Source organism: Megascapheus bottae, chromosome 31, assembly GCF_031878675.1.
Source record: "Megascapheus bottae isolate mThoBot1 chromosome 31, mThoBot2.hap1, whole genome shotgun sequence".
Classification (NCBI taxonomy): domain Eukaryota; kingdom Metazoa; phylum Chordata; class Mammalia; order Rodentia; family Geomyidae; genus Megascapheus; species Megascapheus bottae.
The window spans coordinates 3,983,939-4,001,902 of NC_143539.1; the positions used below are offsets into that span (position 1 = coordinate 3,983,939).

General features: G+C 49.6%; 1 protein-coding gene across 1 annotated transcript in view; it reads left to right on the forward strand.

The window, feature by feature from the left end:
- Positions 1 to 5,376: 5,376 nt before the first annotated feature.
- Zc3h4 (zinc finger CCCH-type containing 4) overlaps positions 5,377 to 17,964 on the forward strand; it is a 32,064-nt gene continuing 19,476 nt past the window's right edge. Inside the window, exons 1-2 of the mRNA XM_090322731.1 lie at positions 5,377 to 5,428; positions 6,649 to 6,817. Coding sequence (XP_090178857.1) covers positions 6,654 to 6,817 — 164 coding nt within the window. The 5' untranslated portion in view covers positions 5,377 to 5,428; positions 6,649 to 6,653. The remainder of the gene's footprint in view (positions 5,429 to 6,648; positions 6,818 to 17,964) is intronic.

Consider the following 17,964-nt stretch of genomic DNA (forward strand, 5'->3'; position numbering starts at 1 on the left):
TCAGGGATTCCCACGTGGACATTGAGTTAGCTTCAATTCTGCGAATATTTATGGAGCTCTCAGTAAAGGACTGAGCCTAGGAGGGGTTTGAATAAAATGGAAAGGCCATTTTATTTCCTTCAATAAGTAGCAAGCTAAGACCCCGAGCGTGGCCTAGTGGTAGAGTTGCTCGCCTAGCGTGCAGGAAGCCCTGGGTTTGATTCCTCACTATCACAAACACAGGAAAAAGAAGCCGGAGCCGGGCGCGGAGGCTCATGCCTGTAACCCTAGCTCCTCAGGAGGCTGAGATCTGAGGATCAAGGTTCAAAAGCCAACCTGGGCACAACAGGACCCGAGACTCACCTCCAATTAAACTCTAGAGAAAGGAAGTGGGGCTTGGCCCCAAGGCTAGGGTGGTAGCCTTGAGCTGAAGAGCTCAGGGAGAGTGCCCAGGCCGAGTTCAAGCCCCATGTCACACACACACACAAAGAAAAAAGCCAGAAATGGTGCTGTGGCTCAAGTGGCAGAGAACTAGCCTTGAGAAAAAGTGACCAAGGATGGTGCCCAGGCCCTGAGTTCCAGCCCCAGGGCTGGCAAAAAAATTAAAAATAAATAAATATCAAATTTTTCTTTTGGTTGTTTTATTTTGCCTTTTGTGGGTCATGTGGCTTGAACTAGGCCTGAGCGCTGCCGCAGAGCTCTTCAGCTCAAGGCTACCACCCTACCTTTTAACTAAGCCCCACTTCCCATTTTCTAGAAGTTAATTGGAGATAAGGGTCTTTGGTCCTTTTGTGCCCTGGCTGGCTCTGAACTATGAGCCTCAGATCTCAGCCTCCTGAGTAGCTAGGATTAGGCGCCAGCCACCTTGTCCAGCTCAAGTTGTTTTTGAAGAGAACATGAAAATGAAGATTTCTCTCTGAAAGATTGTTTTTCACACCTGTGGAACTGGAGTGCCAACCTTTCTTTGCCAGTCCTGGAGCTTGAACTCAAGGCCTGGACAGTGTCCTTGAGCTTTCTCAAGGCCAGAGCTCTAGCACTTGAACTACAGCACCCCTCCAGCTTTTTCTGTGCATGTGGTATTGAGGAATTGCATACTAGGCAAGCACTCTACCACTAGGCCACACTTCTGGCTATGGCTTTTTTATTTTTTTTGTTGGTTGTGAGACTAACTCTGCACCTGGACCCTGTCCCTGAGCAATTCAGCTCAAAACTATTGCTCTACCACATTGATCCACAGCGCTATTTCTGGTTTTCTGGTGGTTCATTGGAATCTCCAGGACTTTTGTACCTCAGTGGGCTTTGAACCTGGAGCCTCAGACTCAGCCTCCTGAGTAGCTAGGATTACAGATGTGAGCCACCGTGCCCAGCTGTTCTCAGTTCTGGACAGATGATGTTTAGTAATAGCTAATAGGAACAATAGTGAAACAGTAGCTCTATGATGTAAGAGGGATGGAGTTTGGCCCCTGGGTTTGAAGATTACATAATTACCTCCACTCAGATTCCTGTTCACCATTAGCCAAGACAAGGAGTCGCAATCTCACTTGTACATTTTAGTATTACTGGGAAAACTTTCCAGCAACTACAGTGCCTAGACCCACCCAAGGGTCCTTCAGGGACTCATAGTAATTGGCTTGGGATGGAGCTGAGACGTTGGGATTTTTTTTTTTTTTTTACAAAATTCTCCCCAGATGATTCCAGTAAAATATGGCCTGAAGTTGTACATGCCACTTCATTCCATTCTTTTGGAGTAGTTTAAACTTTGGGTTTCATGCATGCTGTATAGGTGCTCTTATCACTTGAGAGATACATCCTACCCTTTTTTGCTTCAATTATTTAATTATTTATTTGCCTAGTCCTGGGCTTGAGCTCTGGGCCTGAGCACTGTCCTTGAACTTTCTCAAGGATAGAGCTCTAACACTTGAGCCTCGGCACCACTTCTGCCTTTCTTTCTTTCTTTTTTTGTGAATTGTGGGGCTTGAACTCAGGGCCTGAGCACTATCCTTGGACTTTCTCAAGACTAGAACTTTACCACTTGCACCACAGCACCACTTCCAGCTTTTTTCTACATATGGGGTACCGAGGAATGGAACCCAGGCCTTTGTGCATACTAGGCAAACACTGTACCACTAAGCCAAACTCCCGGACCCCCACCTTTTTTTTCTGTGTGTATGGTACCAAGGAATCGAACCCCAGTCTTTGTGCATGCTAAGACAAGCACTCTACCACTAGGCCAAACTCCCGGCTCTTGCTTCGATTTTAATGTAAGTTCTAGTTTTCAGGACCCAGATAGCCTTCACTGGAATTTTCCCATTTAACTTCCTGAGAAACTGAAGAACCACTGCAACCAACTTTTTAGTGGTTGAGATGGGGATTTCATACAATTAATAGCTCAGACTTCAGTGCTCTTAATCTCTGCCTTGCAAGTCGGTGAGATTATAGGCATGAGGCACTGCATCCAGCTTCATTCTTGTCTAAATTCTTTTCTTCTGAATAGGACTATATACTCTTAGGGAAATTTCAAGATATTAACTGGAGCCTGGTTCCTGTGGCTCACAACTTCTAGCCACTCAGGAGGCAGAGATCAAATCATTATGGTTCAAAGCTAGATCAAGCAGGAATATCTGAGACAATGATCTCCAATTAACACACACACAAGCCACAAATGAAGCTGTGTCCCAAGTGATAAGAGTGCCAGCCTTGAAAGAAAAAGAAACTAAGGGACAATGCCTACATCCCCAGGACAGATTATTGTTCTCTTGCAAGCCTGTTGATAACCAAAAGCCCCTATTAATTTCCCACAATAATTTTCAAAATGCCCGGCAGGGGGCAACATGATCACATTCTGAACCATGCATACTAATGATTCATCCATTGTCCAGCCTGGACTTGCTTTCCTCCACTGTAAGGACAAAGCCAGCAGAAAGGAAGAAAGGGAAAAGCTAACTGGGCTATTGGAATCCATTCAATGGAGTGCCTAACAAATGGTCTCCATTCTTCTGAAAGTATCTTTTTTTTTTGGCCAGTCCTGGGGCTTGAGCTCAGGGGCTGAGCCCTGTCCTTGGATTTTCTCAAGGCTAGAGCTCTACCACTTGAGCCTCAGCACCACTTCCGGCTTTTTTCTATGTATGTGGTACCAAGGAATCGAACCCGGGTCTTCATGCATGCTAGGCAAGCACTTTAACCACGAGGCCAAACTCCTGGCCCTTCTGAAAGTATCTTGTGACAATTTTTTAATTTTTTTTTTTTTTGTGGGTCATAGGGATTGAACTTTGAGCCTGGGTGTTATCCCTGAGCCATTCAGCTCAAGGCTATCGCCCTACCTCTAGGGCTATAATGCCACTTCCGGTTTTCTGGTGGTTAACTGGAGATGAGTCTCATGATCTTTAGTGCCCAGGCTGGCTTTGAACCATGATCTTCAGATCTCAGACTCCTGAGTAGCTAGGATTACAGGCATGAGCCACTGTGCCTGGCTTGTTTTTTGTGTTTTTTTTTTTTTTTCCCTCAATGAAGTATTTTCTTGGTAAAGAACTTTTCATGTACAGAACAAAGAAACAAGCACTCAAGTGCCATTGAAAAACTACTTTTTTGTTTTTTGTTTGCTTTTTGCTATTTGAGACAGGAGCCCAGGCTGGCTTCAGACTCGGGATCCTCTTGCCTCAGCCTCCCAAGCTCTGGGATCACAGTGTCATACAGCACTGTGCTGGGCCAGGATCACAAGTACCCTTCATTACAGTAATGATGTATCAAGAGCAACACACACACACACACACACACACACGAATAAAATTTAAAAGATGGTTTTAAAAGTTGTTTTTAGAGGGCCTGGAGTTTGGCTTAGTGGTTAAAGTGCTTGCCTAGCATGCACAAAGACCTGGGTTCGATTCCACGGTACCACATACATAGAAAAAAGCCGGAAGTGGTGCTGAGGCTCAAGTGGTAGAGCTCTAGCCTTGAGAGAGTCCAAGGACAGTGCTCAGGCCCTGAGCTCAAGCCCAGGACTGGCAAAAAAAAAAATGGCTAGGGTCATTCATGAAGTGGTAGAGTACCTGTCTAGAAATCATCAGGCCAGGTCAAAGACTGATACCACCAAAAAATAAATGTAAAATGAACCAAGGGTGGTAAGCATACACTTGTAATCCTAGCATGCAGAAGGTTGAGGCAGGAGGATCATAAATTGGAAGGAAAGTTAGCTTGGCTGAAGATGAGCATGCAAACTTAACAGCTTTTGTCCTATGTGGTCTATCAGAAACTCAAGATACCTTGAGAGAACACAGCAACCTTCTCGTTTACATAGGGCCTACTGTTGTTTTTTTCTTTTGGCTTGAGCTTGGGTCTGGGCACTATCTCTAAGCTCTTTTTGCTCAATAGTGTTCTACTACTTTGACACAGTGCCACCTTTTGTTTTCTTGTGGCTCATTGTAGATAAGTCTCAAGGACTTTTTTTTTTTCCTGGGCTGGCTTTCTACTACAATCCTCAGATCTTGGCCTCCTGAGTACCTAGGATTATAGGTGTGAACCACCAGAGCCCAGTTCACTCTGGTCTTCTTTCTCTTCCCGTCATCCAGCGTTATTAGTTCTTGTTGAGTTTTTGGACAATGTGTAAGCAATTACTAACAATCTACTCCAATGCTGCAAGCAAGAAGGCCCTTTGTAGGCCAGTTGAAAGGCTTATCGCAACAGCCACCAGAAAGACAGTTTGGTTAACGTTTAGGAGACTTATTATTACCAAGTATGTTCATTTCTCCCCTCAATAAGGATGTAAATTACAGTCCTTACAACTTGTGTGTCACCTCAGATATGGGGCTTCTCCCCCAGCCCCCATTTTATACCAAGACCAACCTGGAGGTCACCCGGGCCATTTCCAGACTTCCCTTTCCTGCCCTAAGGTTTCCCTTTCTTTTTGTGGGTCATGGGGCTCGAACTTTTCAGCTCAAGGCCCCCATTTCCCGAGGGATGCACTGGAGGTAAGATCTCGTTCCTTCGTGCCCGGGCTGGCTTTGAACCGCCATCCTCCGATCTCAGCCTCCCGAGAAGCTGGGATCCCAGGCGTGAGCCACCGCGCTCGGTTCTGGTCCTCTTTAAGCAGCTGTACGCAGGGGTTTTACGAGTGAGCGCGCCCTCATCTTGAACCCCGGGGCTGTGATTAGACTTGAACAACTTTACCAGGGGCCATGAGCTGCCGGCCCCGATTCACAACTCGCCCTCCCAGAAGCCTGAGCCCATCAGACTCGCTGCCCGTCCCCAACGTGCCCGGCCGGAACGCGGACGCCCCGTCTGGAAGCCCCAGATGCCGTCCCCACCGCCGGGTGGGAGCCGAGACCGCAGGCCCCGCCCCCGGCCCGAGGGTGACGTCACCCGGGAGAGGTGCGGGTGACGTCATCTCCGGCCCGCCTCTGCTCCAGCCCCTCTTCGGAAACCTCCGACTCCAGGGACCGATCTCCAGCTTTCGGTTAATTATTTTTTCCCCCTCCCGTTCTCCCACCTAAAACTTCTGGCTCTTCCCGCCTTCCTTCAAGCTGGCAGTTTCCGGGTCTCCCGCGCTTGCTCTCTGGCGAGTCCCCCCCCACCCCCGAAGTCATTCTGGCCGCAGTGAATCCACGGCCTGGGCCGCCCCGCCCGTGCAGCTCACTCTCGCTGAGGCCTCTTCCCCGCCCCCCCCGGCTCGTTCTCTTCCGGCTACTTCCGCCTCCTGCGGCCCGGGGCTTCGCCATCTTCGGCTGTTTCCGGAGTAGTTCAGTTCGGGGAGGGGGGGAGGTCCCGCTACTCCTGCCGTACCTGCGGCTCCCCCGCTCTATTTTCTAGTCCCACCATCACCTTGGCTCGCCCCATCCCTACCCCAGCCGCCCGCCCCCCAGCTTCCTGCTTCGGCTCTGCCCGGCTACGCCAAAGCTTCCGGCTTTTTCCGCCGCCCTTCGGCTGCTTCCGGTTCCTCCAGGCTCCCCCCCCCCCCCCCCCCCCGCCCCTCGGCTGTTTCCGCCGGCCCGCCGGATCACATGACCCGACCTCCGCCTCCGCGCCCCCTCCCCCCTCGCCCTTCCTCCCGGCTCAGCCTCTCGGCTCGGCCAGGCCCTGCCGCCATTTTGTGTGAATTCCTGACCGCGGCGGGGCCGGACGGAGACGGACAGACAGTCGGCCCGTCTCCGCGGCCCGTCCCCCGCCCGCCCGCTCGCTCGCTCCCCCTCTCGAGATCTGTTTTTATTTTATTTTTCAACCTTCCTCCTCTGCCTGGTTCTCTTCCCCGCCTCCCCCTCTTCCCCTTCCCCCCTTCGCTTTGGCTCCACGGCGCGCGGCCAGCGCTCACCACACCCAACCACCCACCAGTGCCCCGGTCCCCCTCCCGGCCTCCGGGGCCCGCAGACGTGGGGGGCGCGGGGGGGCGTGCGGTGCGGGGCTCCCGCCCCACGAGGGCCCGCGCCCGGGGGCGAGGGCCGGCCGGCGGCGAGCGGCCCGCCGGGGCCGGGGCCGGGGCCGCGCGGCCTGCGCGGAGCGGGGCGCCGAGGTGACCCCGAGATCGCAAAACAAACCACAAAAAGCGAGAAAGCAAGAGACAGGAAAATAACCACCCAGAAGCCCGGGACGATGGCCCCCGGCCGTCCCGAGCCCCAGTGTGCCCCCCCCGCCACGCCCAAGCAGTCCTTTTTCGTGCATTAACATCCCCTCCCCCCCAAGGAGCCATGGAGGCCGCGCCCGGGACCCCCCCGCCGCCGCCCTCCGAGTCGCCGCCGCCGCCATCGCCGCCGCCGCCGCCGTCGACGCCTTCGCCTCCTCCGTGTTCCCCCGACGCCCGCCCGGCCGCCCCGCACCTCCTCCACCACTGCCTCCCGCTCCCTGACGACAGGTCAGGCCCCCGGCCGGGCCGGGACGGCGTCCCCGGGGGGAGGAGGAGGAGGAGGAGGAAGGGGGGCGGCCGCCATGTTGGGCCGCGCAGGAGGAGGAGGAGGTGGAGGAGGAGGAGGAAGGGCGGGGTCGGTGGGTGTCCCTCGCTCGCTCGCTCGCTCTTTCTCGCTTGCTTTCTCTCCCGGCCTCATGCGTTTCCCCCCCTCGCGGCGGTCGCCCGCTCTCCCTCGCTCTCGCTCTTGTCTTTTTGGGGCGCCATGCTGAGGGGAAGGTGAGGAGGAGGCGCCCCCCGGACCCCCCCCCCCCGCCCTGCGCTCGCCCGTCCGCCCCGGGGAGGGGGCGCCGGGAGCGGGGGCCGCGGAGGCCCGCGGGGGACCCGGCCGCCGCGGGGCCGGGGCTGGGGGAGGGGCGGCCCCTCTTTTCGGGGGACCTCGGGGGCGCGGCGCCCCCGGCAGTATCCTTTCTCCGGGGGGGGAGCCGAGCCCTCTCGGGTCGGACAAGCAGTGCAGCCTTTTCCAGGAGACAGAAAGTGGGGGTTCGTTCCGCCTTGGCGCTGCCCGGGGAGGGGGGCGCCAGGCCCTGTGGTTTTCGGCGGGAGGGGCTTCTCGGCGGACGCCTAGAATGGCGGGGGGTTCCATCCTGGGCTCCCCGCGGGGAGCGCGGCCTCCCCCCGCACTTCCCGAGGGGAGTCGGGGGTCCTCCCCGCCTCGGCCTCCGCGGGGTGCGGCGGGCGCCCCTCCCCACGTCTCCCGAGGCTCGCCCCTCTCGGGGTGGGAAGGGGCGCCATGCCCCCCCCCGGGGAGAGAAGAGGGGCGCCGAGGGCGAAAGGGGGCGCCTCCCGCCCTCGTCTCAGTGCCAAGTGGACTCTCCCTCCTCCCCACGCCCTTCTTGGCGGGCCGTGATGGGGCCCACCCCGCACCTTCCCGGATGAAAGCTGGGGAGGGCCCCGGTTCCCGGCTGGAGGCTTCAGGGTGCAGAGGGTCACCCCAGCTCTCCCTGGTAGGGTGGGGGGAGGGGGGTTTGCCAGCGGAAGGTGGGTTTCAGCCGGCAGGCAGGAAAGGCAGTCTTGAAGGGAGCAGGGGGGGCTGGGAGGCGAAGGGAAGGAGCTGGGCGCGTGGCCGCTTCTGCCCCGTCCCGGCCTGGCCCCAGCCGCAGCCCACCCTCCCTTCGATGGGGGGGGCTCTCAGCCAGGACTCCCCCTCTTTGCTCCACAGCCCCTTCTCCCCACTCCCGCCTCCCCTTTCCCCTTTCTCCTTCACAGACCCTACTTTGCCTTTTAAAAGAAATGCCACCCACATTCAGAGACACAGGTGCAGCGGTTTGGTGAGCTTTACAAAAAAAAAGTTGTTTTTTTTTTTTTTTCTGTTTTGTTCTAATTAAATGTATCCTGGGAATCGCAGCCCTATGCAGTCTGAATCCAGTTCAAGGAAATAAACAGATTAGCAAAGGTCTGTTCGCTGAGCCCATGTTGGGCAGGCGCACTACTCAAAGGTGCTTACACGCTTTATTCGACCTCTCAGGAGTTCTCTTATGTGAGAAGTGTATGTCTTACAGTGGGTTGGGATGGTAAGTAGACTCTTTTATTGAGTAATTCAGTTATCTCCCTCTTTTTGTCCATTTCCTGCCTGCTATCCTCCTCGCCTTTAGTCCAAAGTGATACTTGAGAGAGTGGATTTATATGTTCAAATCAGGATTCTAACCCTGTTGAGCCCTTTTAGACTTGCACATCCTTGCAATGTTTTAATTTTTAAAAATTGATGTACACAGTTTGCTCAAAAAAAAAAAAGTGTTACTGTAACATGACAAAAGTCCCCTATGTTTTCAGACTCCTTCCATGTCAATCCATTGCTTTGTCTCCAGCCTTCATCTTTGAGGAGTCCATGTGCAGGAGACTGAATTTGGTTTATGATACCTGCATTCAAGTTTAGGTCCTTCTATTCCTCCCCCTCCAAAAAAGTGGTTCAAATAGACCCGATTTTCTCCTTTTACTCCAATGTCTAATGGTGATGGACGTTTAAATTGAGCAAGTCATTTGTAAAGTACTGTTTTAAGCACAAAAATCTGTAAACTGTCAAGCCCCAGTCTATCTCCACTGTTCTTTGTTCGGAAGCACATGCCCAAACCAGACCATGAGAAGTTGATACAAATGTGTTAATGTGTTACACGCCCAGTTGTGTTGGGGACAACACCTTCAGTCCCCAGCACCCCCTTCTACATGTACAAGGAAAAAAAAAGAAAAACTCAACAAAAATGACTTGCAGAACCAAATACTGTACTTCTGATGTGTTTTACAAGCATAAGTTTTATCGTTTAAAAAACAAAAACACGTTGAAGTTTCCATTTTCCTCTGGCCTGCTTTTAAAATCCCTGACATACTTTGCTAGAAGTCTTTTCTAACACATAGCCCTGGTCCTCTCCAAAAGACCCTGTTTCTTTCTTTTGTTTTACTTTCTCTTTTTTTTTTTCTTCCCCCTTCCATTCTCAGGACAATGTTCACTTACACTTTAATGAGGAAACCTGCAAACTGCAGAACTTGTTTTGTTCCTCTTAAAATGGTCACAACTGCCAAGCAGTTGCAGTCTTAAGTGTGTAAGATGAGTTTTTTGAGGTGGAAGTCTCCAAAACATACCATATCCTGAAAAGAAAGAAAAAGTCTGAAGCACAAATCTAACACAATATAGTGTACTGTGTCAGCTGAACAGAAATTTTCCCATTTCATACTCTGGGAGCTGAGATCCAAAACTGAATAGTAACTGATGACCCAAGTTTTTAGGGGTACTACATTGTGGAAGAATTCTTGTTTATTTTTTTAAAAAACAAAAGAAATCCAAAACTTATTTTAAACCAATGTACTGAATTTGAAAATATCTCTTCAAATGGTTAAAAACCTCTTAGGCTAAATTACACAAAGGTTTATTTTTGTTTTGTTTTTGTACTCAAAGCAGTCTCATCTGTCAAGTCCAAGAAGACCCATTAGTAAAACTTGCATTTTGGTAATCTTTCATTTTGGAATGTCACAGTATTACTTTTTTTTTTTTTTTGGTATGCTCCCTAAACTGATGTACTAGTATTAAAAATGAAATTAATGGATGTTGCAAAATAAAAACAAAAACAAAAGGGTGACACTCAGAATCCCTGATTTAAGAGTAAATTTTAGATACCTACAACCTTTTAAAAAGTTTTTTTTTTTTTTTGGGGTGCAATATTTATGTTTATAAGCAAATCATAATCTCCCAGTTCAAACAATTACTTGTAAACAAGGAAATAGGGGTAGTATCAAAGCCTTTGTTTTTTACTTCCTTCAAATTTACTCTTCCAAAGGGGTTGAAGAGTCTCCAAAGGTTTCCCATCTCCAGTTCTGATAGGCCTTGAATTTGCTCTGAAGGTTTACATTTTTGATGCTTGACAAGCCAAAATTTTCTTGAAGTAGAACTAGCTGTTTGAAGCATTACTCCTTTTGCTGTTGCCTTAGCCCAGGTGGCTCATCCCAGGGGAAAATTGTTTCGCACATGTGGAAACCAGGCTTTTCTGGCCATTTACTACCTGGCATGTTAGGCGTGAGCATGTGACCCTTAACATTTGCAGACTGACAGGCCACTGAATGGAGAACAATCTCATATTGGTCTTCACTAGTAATGGAGCGCTTAATAAAAGCCTATACCTGTTAGATCTTTTCCCTTCCCTCATGGGAAAGGGTTGCCTGAAGTTCTTCATTTTCTTTGGGCTTTTTTTTTGTGGCTATCAGAGTCCCTAGAAACATCTCTTCATAGATACTGGATCCAGTTACTCTGGCAAAAAAAAAGCTAATGAAGCTTCCAAGTCTCCGTGGGTTAAGTCGAACCATATTCTAGAGAACCTAATTGTGGTCCCTGTGGACAGTGTCTTCCAGCTCCAGAGCCCTTGGTTCTGACCTTACTTGGGGAGGGAGAGTGATGCAGCACGCTATAAACAAGATGGCTGGGTTAGCCTGTGCCTTGTTGCCCTCGGAGTAGCTTTCTGGCAGTTGGGATTCAAAGACCCATTAGGAGCATTCTGCTCCTTGGCAGATGGAATTCTACCTTGGTGGCTTGAAAACAGTCTCGTGTTGAATATGAAATGGACCAGATGGAAAGCTCTTAGTTTGGGTGGCAGGTAAAGTTCATTAGCGTAGGCTTTCTAGATCTCTTGGCCTACACTGCAGAGCTCGTTGGCTTTTGGACAGTGTTGATGAGAATACAGTCTTTGGTGTTGACTTAGATTGATTTGTGGCAAAGTGGATGTTTTGTTTTGTTTTGTGTTTTTGCCAGTCCTGGGGCTTGAACTCAGGGCCTGAACACTGTCCTTGGGCTTTCTTCTCAAGGCTAGTGCTCTGCCACTTGAGCCACAGCGCCATTTCTGACTTTTCTTTGTATGTGGTACTGAGGAATTGAACTCAGGTCTTTATGCGTGCTAGGCCTGCCATTATGCCAAACTCCTGACCAGAAATGGTTTTTAATATTTCAGGCATTTGGCCATTGTAATGGTCCTTAGTCAGTGACAAGAATGGAGATACAGCCTCTTGGCGCGTAGCTTCAGGTGCGTTCTGTCACTGGCTGCTTTTTCCACAGGCAGAACACAGGACGGAAATATAGTTTGCTTTTCTTGGCGAAGTTGCTCCCAATAGAGGATCTTCTTTATATCTTTTGCCTTGCTGCGTCTGCCTTGGTGACTCAGCTCCATTTGTCAGGCAAGTGGTGACATCTTTTTGAACATGGAAGTGGCAATGAGATGTAAAGGAGGAGTGGATTTTGGAGCCGGATTAGGCTGTTCAGGCTGGTCTTTCCCAGCAGCCAGCAGTGGGGTGGGGCTGGGCATAATGGCTACTTCGCTGGGTCATTGTGGTGAAATGCGTACTGCAGTGGACCCAGCCCCACTGGCGAGAAATTCTAAATAGAACTTTTACAGTCTGCTGTGTAAACAGAAGTAAGAAAAGCATCTGTGGTTTTGAAGGAAGCCCACTTCTCACGTCTGGGCCAGTTGATTTCATTGCTAGGAGTGGATTGGGGTGGAAAGTAAATGGAAGTCATCTTCAGGCCTTTCATTTGCTTCTTCTAGAAGCGAATGCCATGGTACCATTACGAGTTCGTCTGTGAGCTCTGTCCTGCTGCTAACTAGCCCTGACCCCTCTCCTGGATTCCTGAGAGCAAGGTCTGCCTTGGCTGGCTCCGTAAGTGCCACTGGTTTAGAACAGGCTGAGTTAGATGAGGTTGTGTGCATCTGGTAGCCAGCCTTCTCTGGAGTTTTTCTTTTGTCTGTGTGTATGTGTACGTGTGTTCCTGTTTTATGTAACCCAGGCTAGTTTTGAAGTCTTAATTCTTCGATTCTGTGTCATGGGCTTTGCAGAAATGTTTGTGGGCTGCAAGGATCTTCTCTGCAGAGAACTGTATTTAGAACTGGGCTGTAGCTATATTCCCCCTTTTTTTTCCTGTCTGACCCACTTCTGCAGTTTCTGACCTCCAGAAATGGTGGCTGCTGCAGCAGCTCGTTTGTCTTTGGCTGCAAAGGCCATCTCTTCAAAATCGTATGTGGGTTAGGGTTAGTAGCCTGGTCACAGGAAGTCATCAGGAGACTAGTGGAGCACTTGGCTCCGTTGGCCCAAGTCGTCTTTGTCTCTTGATCCCAGAATTGGAAGCATAGATTCCATGGCCAGAAAGCAGGGACATGGTCCAGGCACTTCCCCTAGGGGTTGCCTCCACTGAGTACTGAGCAGTTGGCAAACTTAATGTGATCCTCACTAAGTCAGTATCCTTTGTGTGTGGAGATGACAGTGTCACCTCCACCGGGTGTGCTGTTGGGAAGGTCAAAGGTTATCCACCAGGGCCCTGCTAAGTGCTTTTCACAATTCACTCACTGAACCTCAGTATTTGCTGAGAAAGGAAAACAGAAAGGTGACCTCACTTGTGCTGGGTCACAGAGCTCATATGCTAGAGGCAAGCTGTACCCCGGGTCTGCTGTATTACTTTTCACATTGCAAGGTGCAATTATTAGTAGGATAGGAGGCCCATGGATTGATTTGTCTCCACTTTTTGAAAAAAAAAAAATCAAGAGAATGGGGATACAAAAGACAAAATGTAGTCAAATGTGTCTTTTAAAACTGGTTTGAAAGAAAGGTAAAGGATATGGGTCCAGGTCTGAGCGTTTGGAAGGCACAGCACACAGGAGAGTCCTGTGGTTCTTAGCCAGTTGTACATGCCAGGCCTGTTTTTTGTAGGTTCATTGGCATACAACCACACCCATTCATTTATATCCTCTGTCGCAGATGGTAGAATTGAACGAAAGCCATGTGACCTGAAAAGCCCTTAGAAAGACAGTGTGCTGGCCACTGTGCTGGTCTGCTGTGTCTGCACAGCACCACCCTCTTTCCCAGGGTGAGGAGGGAGTTGCTGGCCCTTGCAGAGGGCAGGTGTGCAGAGTCTCCCACATTCAGTTGACAGCGGGTCACTTGTCTGTGCTGTCTGCATTCTAGTGAATGTAGAAGCCTAGGCTTTGAAATCACATTCTAACTGGGTGCAGTTTCCAATCATTAGAAGAAACTGGGGGGTCCAGAGGCCTGGTGTGGAAGTGAACCACAGCTAGCACATCTTTGCTATGGCCCCACCAAGAGAGCTGGGCCCAAGTTGGTGTCACTTGGTTAAAGGTCCATTGCCTGTGCCCTCTTTCACTTTCCTAACACACCTTGGCTTGTTTCCTTGGGATTCCAGGTAGGCCCTGCCAGCCACATGGAGCCTCAGAGTAATCATAGGAACACAGACCCATGGGTGACACAGGCAGCTGCCTCCCAGCAGAGCCACTGTTATCTGTCCAGTGTGGGCATCTTAGGTCTGGCCAGTCAGAAAGCTCCAGATCCATATTTGGAAAAGGGCTGCAGCACTTTTAACCATTTGCTTTACTAGCGTTCACATCTCTTAAGAGGAAATTAATTAAACTTGGTCTTGAGGGTTCATCTGCCAGTAGAAACTTGGTTCTGAGAACTGTCTTGCTTTTGAACTTGTCCTGTTTTGGAGGTGTAAGAATGAAGAAAAAGCTACTTGGACAAGAAATTGGCAACTTTGTGTCAGCAGGTATTTTTTCTCCCTCCCCTTGGTCAGTCAGCTTTCTGAGGCTTCTGAAGAAGTTCTTATACCCACACTGTTGGGGATAAAACACATTTCCATGGAGGATTTTGGAATTAGAGGAATTTAGATTTGTATTGCTTGTCTCTTTTGATTTCCTATTCTTTTCCTCTTTAATTAATTTATCCTGGAGCTTCAACTCAGGGCCTGGGCGCTGTCCTTGGACACATTTTGCTCAAGGCTAACACTCTCTCACTTGAGCCACAGGACCACTTTCAGCTTTGTGTGTGTGTGTGTGTGTGTGTGTGTGTGTGGTTCTGTGGAATTGAACCCAGGGCTTTATGTATGGTAGGTGAGCACGTTACCACTAGGCCACACTCCCAGCCCACTTTTCTTTTCTTTCTTTATAGTCTTGCTATGGCAAGCACAGCCCAAGCTGATCTTGGATTTTTGATTCTCCTCCTGCTTCACCTCAGGACAGAGATTACAGATGTGTACCACCATGATGGTGTGAGGCCTGTTTAAGTTACCGCTATGACTACTTATGTCTTTCTGTGTGTTGATTATTCCTTAGACTGCTCAAATGTCCTTCCTCTTATTTTTTGTTGTGTTACAGTGCTGGGATTTTGAATTTAGAGCTTTGAGCTTTGTTTGTGCTAAAAATAAAAAGCTCTACTACTTGAGCCATGCTTTTTTTTTTTTTTGTGCCAATTATGGGGCTTGGACTGAGGGTCTGCGCACTGTCCTTGAGCCTTCTCAAGGCTTTACCACTGGAGCCACAGTACCACTTCTGGCTTTTGTGTGTGTATAAGGTACCCAGGAATTAAACTGAGGGCTTCATGTATGCTAGATGAGCCACATTCCATGCCATACATTTTTAGATAAGAGTTTCATGCTTTTGCCTGGACTGGTACCACTATATCCAGCTTATTTATAACATAAAGCCTTGTTTATTTTCTGTCCTTTTTTTTTCTTTCTTCTTTCCTTGTCGGTCATGGGGCTTGAACTCTGGGCCTGGGCACTGTCCTTGAGCTCTTTGGCTTAAGGCTAGTGCTCTATCACTTTGAGGCACAGCACCATAGTGTACCCTCACAGGGACGAACATCCATCAGTACAACAGCTAAAGTGACCCATTTGGGCTACTTGGGAGAAATTAGGATAGAGGTTTGAGGCCAGCTCTGACAAAGTTAGCGTGAAATCCTACCTGAGAAAAATAATGTGAGCATTGGTGGCTCACACCTGTAATCCTAGCTACTCAGGAGGCTGAGATCTGAGGATTGCAGTTCAAAGCCAGCCTGGGCAGGAAAGTCTGTGAGAATCTTATCTTAAATGGACCACCAGAAAACTGGAAGTGGCACTGTGACATAAGTGGTAGAGCCCTAGCCTTGAGCTGAAGAGCTCAGGGACAGTGCCCAGGGCCAGAGCTCGAGCTTCACATGGTGGGGGTGGGGGAGATCTCGTAGACTTTTGTGTCCAGGCTGGCTTTGAACCGAGATCCTTGGATGTCATCTAATGTCTTGCTAATTTTCGACTGGCCTTCAACCATGATCCTGCTTGCCCCTCCTGAGTAGCTGGGATGGCAGGATGTACTTGGCCTCTTTATTTTTGTGCTAGTCCTGGGCTTGAACTGGGAACCTAGACACTACCTAAGGGTTTTTTGTTTGTTTGCTGGAGGCTGGTGCTCTACTACTTGAGCCCTAGCTCCACCCACTTCCAGGTTTTTGAGTAGTTTATTGGAAATAAGAGCCTCATAGATGTTCCCACCCATGCTGATTCTGAACCATGATTTTCAGATCTCAGCCTCCTGAGCAGCTAGGATTATAGGCCTGAGCTACTGCTACCTGGCCCCACCTCCTTTTAGAACAAATCCATCTCACTTCACCCTGAATTTTTAGGTACAATTGTTCTAACTGAAGGATTTTTTTAAAAGGGGAGTTATAGGGGCCAGAGTTTGGCCTAGTGGTAGAGTGCTTGCCTAGCATGCACAAAGACCTGAGTTCAATTCCTCGGTACCACATACATAGAAAAAAAAAAAGCAGAAGTGGTTTTGTGGCTCAGGTAGAGCTCTAGCCTTGAGAAAGCCCAAGGACAGTGCTCAGGTCAGGACTGGCAAAAAAAAGGGGGGGGGTTATATGTATGTTATACGTATAAATGTATGTATGTGCGTATATACATCTATTTATGTATGAATATATTACCAGAATAGATGAACAGAAGACTACCTGTTAATTCCTAGTAGAATTAACAATAAGCTGCTGATGTCTCAGATACCCAGTAAGGTTCAGATTGTTCCCATTCCCTTGTGTGTCACCTGCTATAGGCTTGGATCCCGGTGCCCACCACATGTGGCCAGCATGCTCAAACTGAAGGGAAGGTTGTAGGGTGCTCTTCTCCCATGCTTGGTTTGTGCCTGCCACCCCTGGGCTGCTCACCGTGATGTGGATTTGTTGTCATGGAAATGGTGCAGCATCACAGAGCAGGTTATGACCACCTGTGAGAACACTGATGGGTTGGGGCAGAGCCCGTTCACTCTTGATTTCTGGTTGATGAACTTGGTAGTAAGGACACTGAAAAACATGTGCAAGACCCAGAGGTGTATTTCAAGAATTTCCTGGCTCTGAAAAGCCCTCTTTGAGCTCCCCTCCCTGTGGGGGCCTTAGGCAACCAGCCCCAGCCAGTCTAAAGGAAGGGCCTGTGCCTGTGCCTTCGCTCCTAGTGACCAGCTGTCCCGCAGGGTCGGCTTGCGATCCTGGACTTCTGCACTTAGGCCTCTTGTTAAGCATTTGAGGAAGTGGAGCTTCCTTGTAATTTTTGTCCCTAGTTAATGGGTCATTCAGAGCCTACCCAGGCAGTTTGTCCAGAGTCTGGGCAGTTAATGATCATAACCCCGACCTTCACATTAACCTAGCCGCCTCATGATCTTCAGGTAATAGCCACTGTTCCAGCGAGTTTCCATTTTTTTTTTTTTGTTATGCATCTTCTCTCTTTTCTTTTTCCCCCCTCTAAACCTGGTAGAGCCACAATCTGTTGGCCCTTTTCAGCTTCATCCATCCCTCTTGCCGTTCTGCAAACTTTATTCTCATAATGTCCCCTTATGAGCTCTGGGTCTCATCCTTCTAGCCACTCTGATACTCTCTGGTGCCATATAGGTTAGAGCTCAGGAAGGGGAGATGCGGGTTTTGTCAGGTTTGGTTTTGTTAGTGGTACCAGAATTTGAACTCTGGTACCACTAGGGTTTTGTGCTGCTAGATTCTACCACTTGAGCTGCATACCCCTACCCCTTCCCCCTGACTTTTTTGTTTTGTTTTGAGTTTATTTTTCATATCAGGCTGGGTCTTGGACTGTGATCCTCCTTCCTCCTGTGTAGCTGGGATTCTAGGCATATACCACCTTGCCTGGTGGTTTTGTCAGTAGCGCTGGTTGGGAGGGGACAGTCATGGATAAACAGGCCATAGGAGTTAGAGCTTGTTGGTTAGTGGCCAGTGGTGTCCTGGAGGAGATGGATAAGATATTGCTTTTCAGAAACTGCCAGGTAGTCGCATGCCAGCGGCTCTGGCTATCCCTGTGGGAAGTGGCCAGTTTTTGAGATGGCCCCACATCAAGGGCTTTGTCCACATTATCGTGTAACCCCTCTGCCATGAAGGTAGATAGCTACTTCCATTCCGTGGATGAGCAAACAGAGGCTCAAGTAACCTAGTAAGGGCACATGCTAGAGGAGAGGCAGAGCTGTTTGGTTTGCCTTGCCGAGTATTGTTTTTGCCAAGCCCATGGTGTGTGCTGGGCCCTGTGGACTTGGGTAGGAGGTATTGCTCAGACTGGACTTTCACATCTATTTTTTGACCCAAGAGGAACAGCAGCCAACTCTGAAAATGGAAACTTGACGCCCTGGAAGTTTTTTTCCAGGAGGTTTGAGGCAGAGTGGCCTGGAGGCAAGGTACTGGCCTCTTCCCCTTTCTTCCGAGGGGCCAGCTTCAAGTCTTCCTGTGTGGTTGGTGCTCTGTCAGCCAGCCCATCCATAGCCAGGTGGGGCCTTGCCAGTCCAGGCCCTGGGAATAAAACAGTCTCTGAGCAGGCTAGC